The sequence below is a fragment of the Haliotis asinina genome, chromosome 3 (assembly GCF_037392515.1).
Source record: "Haliotis asinina isolate JCU_RB_2024 chromosome 3, JCU_Hal_asi_v2, whole genome shotgun sequence".
Taxonomy (NCBI): domain Eukaryota; kingdom Metazoa; phylum Mollusca; class Gastropoda; order Lepetellida; family Haliotidae; genus Haliotis; species Haliotis asinina.
Genome location: NC_090282.1, coordinates 68,682,011 through 68,688,129, shown reverse-complemented (window position 1 = coordinate 68,688,129; position 6,119 = coordinate 68,682,011). Strand labels below are relative to the sequence as shown.

At 41.4% G+C, this 6,119-nt stretch overlaps 1 protein-coding gene across 1 annotated transcript; it reads left to right on the top strand.

Annotated features, from left to right (window-relative positions):
- The first annotated feature begins 596 nt into the window (after positions 1-596).
- On the top strand, positions 597-3,877 carry LOC137278991 (perlucin-like). Its single transcript, XM_067811480.1, has 4 exons — positions 597-685; positions 1,437-1,525; positions 2,950-3,043; positions 3,624-3,877. The coding sequence occupies exons 1-4, from the start codon at positions 622-624 to the stop codon at positions 3,875-3,877; spliced, it is 501 nt and encodes a 166-aa protein (XP_067667581.1). The 5' UTR covers positions 597-621.
- Positions 3,878-6,119: the final 2,242 nt, after the last annotated feature.

Genomic DNA, 6,119 nt, shown 5'->3' with positions numbered 1-6,119 from the left:
CCCTACTTTGTTTAATAGTACACTTGAGATGAACATACATCAGAGTTTAAAGACGAGTTGTCGTGATTTGAAAAGTCTCGAACATGATTAAACGGAAGCATTGTTCCTTCTGTGTTGCCTACACGGAAAGTCAAATACCACTACACTAGCTATTTCAATGACATGTGTATGCCACGTGCGTCATGGGTGTGACGAGATACAGTTATTTATTATGCTTTTAATTATTTAAAGGGATACTCGACACCACAGAATGGGTGGAACCACCAAACTCGAATGAAGCTATTCAAGACGATCTGACATAAGCTTTCTTAAATTTTAAAATATGTTATGGGTCTAACGATTAGTCACACGTTGGACAGAGAACTAACACAGTGCCACAGCCCCACTGAAAATAGACTTGAGGAAGTGGTACTCAGTCCGAACAATCCCTTAACCAATCAGAAAGTAGCTCCTGACACAGCAGCATTTCCCTTCAGGAAATTTAATAAATATTTCATTGGTTGATCGTGGGCAATCAGCGACCTTGTTGGGATACAAAAAGCTGTATATTGTATCCAAATCCAAAGACGCAGCATTACAGCATTGACACCCCAGTGGTCACAAGCAGCATTGTCTCCCTGCATGATGAGTCTCGGACTGGTATTTGTCTTACTGTGCGCGCTTGCATCAGTAACCGCTGCTGAAAGTAAATAGTTCCATCATAATACTTCTATTATACATCACCATAGTGAGAATCATGTCAACTTATGTGAACCGCTTGTCCAGGATTTGTCGAATAAAACTGGACCGTGGAAGCGCCATATTTCGGAACCAAATGTGCAACTGTTGAAATGATTCTATTTCAACATAGCCATCAAAGCGCATAACGTCTGTATTTCTTGATTTGTTTTCTTCACTTGACTTTTACATCTACTGAACATCATAAACTGTTTTTCTTCGCAAACATTTTCTCTGATACAAAAGGAGGGAAATTAAGGAAGTTGTAAATCTTACTTCTTTTGATTCCATAAAATTCTTTTTCTCGTGTCCTTGGTCGTATCATTGCTTGAATACCTTTGTCAAAATCAAATTCATTTCTATTTTAGGTCATATTTTCTTAAAATCAATAGGTCATAGTTTGACATTTGACTGGACGTACTACTATTTTGAAACGATGGTGCCATATTAACATATCTGTTTCATGTTTCAATAAGGGTCTGCTTTCGCTCGTCACACGGGTTCGATTCCCCACAGAGACACAATGTGTGATGCCAATATCTGGTGTCCCCTTCCTTGATGTTACTGCAATATTGCTAAAAGCGGTGTAAAGCCATATTCACTAAGCATATTCATGTATGCTTAAACTTGCCCTCTTTAGTATTGGAGTTCCGAATGTGAACTGTACAAACGTTCCATAACCAACAGATGAATATTTAGTCTGCTGATTTGTTTTACAGATACGCGTCGATGTCCTGAGGGGTTTCTGGAGCACGGATCCTCTTGCTATTGGTTCTCCCGTATAAAAGGATCATTTGCAGAGGCAAGAGTAAGTATGTAACTCTTGTATTTAGACAGAAACGTTAAAGTATTCGGCTTTATTGGGCTAGAATCTTCAACACTTTGGACTTTACTTGTGTACGCTGAACCAGTTGTGCAATGCGGTATCACCAACTATTTTCCAATCGCCAAAACTGCTTCGTTCACTTTGGAATCACTAAGCAGGTTGAAACAAATAAACATTTCGGAATCACTATGCATGTCGATATCCTTGAGCATTTTGAAATTACGAGGCGTTTTGGAATCACTAAGATTGTTAAAATCTTTAAGCATGTTGAAATTCTTACACGTGGTTGAATCTCTAAATGTGCTGAAATCGTTGGATTTTCTGAGCATGCTGAGATCATTAAACATGTTGTAATCATTAAGCATGCTATCCCCAAGCGTGTTGATACATCCGAGCATTTTGAATTCTTTCATTATTTCAGAATCACTAAGATTGTTGAAACCACATGGTATATTGGATTTTCTAAGCATGTTGAAATCATTAAACAGGGTATATTTTCTGACCATGTCCATATCACCAAGCATGTTGAAATATCTCTCACACTTATTCTTCTCATCTCAAACAGCGGGTAAGATCCGATAATAACCACCGATCAGTACATCACACATCCTGTGTGTGAATGAGTGAGTTGGATTTTATGCCGTCTTAGCAAACAAATATTCAGGCGAAATGTGAGGAACTGAACTCGGGCCATCGGCGTGACGAGCGAACGGGTTAACCACTAGGCTACCCAATCGCCCCCACATCCTGTGTGCTGTGCAGCCTGCCCTCTTTGATGTCACTACCTGATTACAATTACAATCTTCAGCAACCCATACCTGCAAGAGAGAAGGTGGTAAAGAGCGGCAGACTTGGTGCACCCATGTATGAACGCATGCCAAGTGTGTAGATTGTTCATGATGTTGATCACTGGATTGTGTGGCCCAAACTCATCTATTTACAGACCTCCGCCATATATCTGGATTATTCTTCTCAGCTAACCCTCTGCAGTTTGCTGATACTACCGTAGTTTTGCTATCTATAACCATAACTTATGTGTTTTGAAACAATCAAGTAGAGTATGTTGAGAGACATTGTACGCAATGAGAGAAATTTGTATTTATATATGACAAAAGAATAAAAACAAAGAAATATCCAAAGTTACCATGTACTTTAACCAATGGAACGAAAAAAAGGGCTCCGGTTACCCCCAGCAACCCATACTTCTAGGAGAGAGGGTGGTAAAGAGCGACAGGCTTGGTGCACCCATGTATGAACGCATGCCAACTGTGTAGATTGTTCATGATGTTGATCACTGGATTGTGTGGTCCAAACTCATCTATTTATAGACCTTTGTCATATAGATGGATTATTGCTGAGTGTGGCGCAACATCCAAACAGTTAAGCGTTCAATGTTCTCTTTTCAGTCCTACTGCCAGTTCTTTGGGAGCCACCTGGCCAGGATAACTAGCAAAGATGAGGACGACTTCATAAGAAGCAAAGTAAATAAAACGGAAAATGGTGAGCTCTGAATGTATTTCCAACCTGACTTGCACAGAATACTGCAAATCGTCCCCATAATGTATAAACACCATTGGTGGTCAGAACATTTACTATTCTGTTTCACTACGCTTTGTAATGTGTTCCCAGTTCCTTCATTACTTGCATACAACTATTAATACAAACCAGCGTATCGTAGAAGATATTTTCGAGTATCCTCTAACATTTGTAAATGTGCGTAATACATCAAGACATTCTGCCAGCTGAGTCAGAAGAAAATATCCACTCTTGAGAAGACTGAGTCAGTGTGCCCCCTACGTTCCACCCCACGTTCTAATCCACAATCTTGATTTTTCTTGCAACTGCCACTTTATGTGTAAGCAAATTCTTATATCTGATTGGTTCTTTCATATATCTTTCATATAAATGTCGCCAAAATCATCAAGTAAAAACAAAAATTACAGTATCATTCACGACTGACTTGCTAACAAAGCATTCTGAAGAATCTGATCTCGTCCGCTCACCAAACAACATCTTACAACTGCAGTGCTATTATAGTTTGTTTGACCACCAGTATGTGATAGAGTAATGTCATTTCCAGGCTCTCCGGGCTATTGGCTGGGTGGCACTGATCTGATGAAGGAAGACACGTTTATGTGGGAAGGGGGCTCTCCCCTAAGCTACGACAAATGGAGTCCTGGCCAACCTGACAACAATAAGAATAACCCCCAAACGACAGAGAATTGTCTAATGCTTTACAAGGAATATCACTATATGTGGAATGATTATCCATGTGTTCGGAAGGTGAACTTCATCTGTGAAAGGAGAGCATCCACGTGTTGCTGCAAAATATGAAATATGCTCAATGACGAATAAAATACTAAACATCCAGATTGTTATTTCAAGCTTTCGTTACTAGTAATCCAAGATAACTACATGTAAATCATATCCGAATAAACCTTCACCTATGTATACTGTCATGAAAAATAAACATTGCTCTTTGGTAGATTAACAAAATGATTTGTAATTATGATTCCACTTTAGATTCTTGATGGACATTTAGAGGCTAAAAGGTGGCATAACAATGTATGGTTTAGATGGACAACTTCTTTTAAACTTAGAACACGACATTTCTGTGCTACTTCTTGGAGATCCTTCATCAGAGCCACCTGAAACATCGTAGCCCAGAAACGTCGTGTTGTACTCAGCAGCTAAAAAGAACATCAGTACGAATTCAAAATTAGATAGGCACTGTACTCAAATCATTACAGAAACTGACATAATAAACGATTCAAAATGGTCAGTCTAAGTAAACTTAGTCTCAGTGTATTTCGTTACACTCCACCACTGAGTCTAACAAAACTAGTAGAAGGTCGCGTCAGGTAACCTTTCAGCGACCAGCGGCCGTCCAATCAAACATGAGACGGTTAAATAGATTTAACCAATCAGACAACGACTACTATTTAGGGATCGGAGGGACACTGACACAGATCTCTCCACAAACAAAAATCTGCATACAACACAGTTATTTGACCTGCAGTATATGCACGTTGGGGTTTCTGTTGACATGGTTACCATTAGCTAATATTTCCGCAAGATGACATCCTTGAATATTGCCAAACACACTATTTTCGGCGATTGCTTACTCATCGTTGTCATGATTGTACGTACGTCGTGTCCATCACCCAGAAGCGAGCGTACGCTAAATAGCATTCGGAGTCTTTCGGGTCCGAACCTTTTCGAAATAAAAAGTTAAAAAAGTATGTGTGAATGTGCACTTTCGCGATTTGGTAAGCTGTGTTCTGATTGGTCATTCTCAAATGTTACCTGACGCGACCTCCTGTAAGGTTTTGTTAGACTCAGTGGTGGAGTATAACGAAAAGTACTGGGGATAAGTTAACTTAGACTGCAAAATGGTTTGTGTACAATATCGTGACACGTCAATGAAAACCTCAGCACATTTCCAAGACATTACGTAACCGTTTGCAGTCCATTTAGACACTTGACTTCAGAATCTAGCGTGGCCTCAACGAGCGACAATAACTGCAGCAGTGCGTCTATGCATGGAGTGTAACAACTGATTGAAGAAAGCCACTGGCACCTGGAACCGCACTCTCTGAAAAGCCTGGCGCAATAAATCGGCTGTTTGGCCTTGCTATGACACTATTCAGTCTCCCTGAATTTTATCCCTTGGATGTTCAATTGGGTTTAAATAAAAACTGAGGTCTCGACACTGCATAATCGTGACACCATTCGGCCGTAGGAAGTCCCGTGTAGCTCTAGCAGCATGGGCACGGGTGTTATATCATGCAGGAAAATGTTGTTCCTGTAGCGTGCGAAATGTGGTATGACCCCACAGCACCCACTTTCTGGTTTGGGAATATTCCACCATGATGCCTGCACCTCCTTATGAGTCTCTTTCCATAACACATTGGTGTGAGTAACACTGGCCACGCCACTGCCATATTCTTGTTCTGCCCTCTGCAATGGATATGCAGTACCGACTCTCATCTGTGAGCAGAACAGTTCCCCATTGCCTCTATCGCCAGTTTTGGTGTTGTTCAGCAAAACTGTGGCAGTTCACTCCCATGACGAGTTGTGAGGATACGTCCTCGGCAAGGTCTACGGCAAAGGGAGCTCCCGTGCACTGTACTACTTGGTTTTCCGTGTGTTCCCACTGTCTGGGGTGTTGTTTCGGATACCTGCATCAAGTCATGCTGTCGCACAAGATGGCGACCCTGTTGTCTTGTGGTAACCCAGGTCGTTTGTGGTGTTGGTGTCCCGGAAACGTTGCTGCAGCTTGTAGATGGTCCGCATATTGCCCTGGAAGTCGTTGGCAAAAACTTGTGCAGTTTGGCAAGCTTCAAGCCTTCGTAGCGCCTGGTTCCTCTGAGTTGTGGTGAGTCGCGGGATCCTGCTGATGCTGTGATGTGATTGTTACCATCAGGTTTGGGGTGCATTTTATAGGGCTGATCCTTGTGAACAACCCGTACATCATGAGTTGCATGAAAAACACGGAGAACACTGTAGGATCTCCGAGGTCAGGTTGGGTTTTTGAGACCAAGTCAGTGAGCCTTACCACCCGAACCCGTTAGTC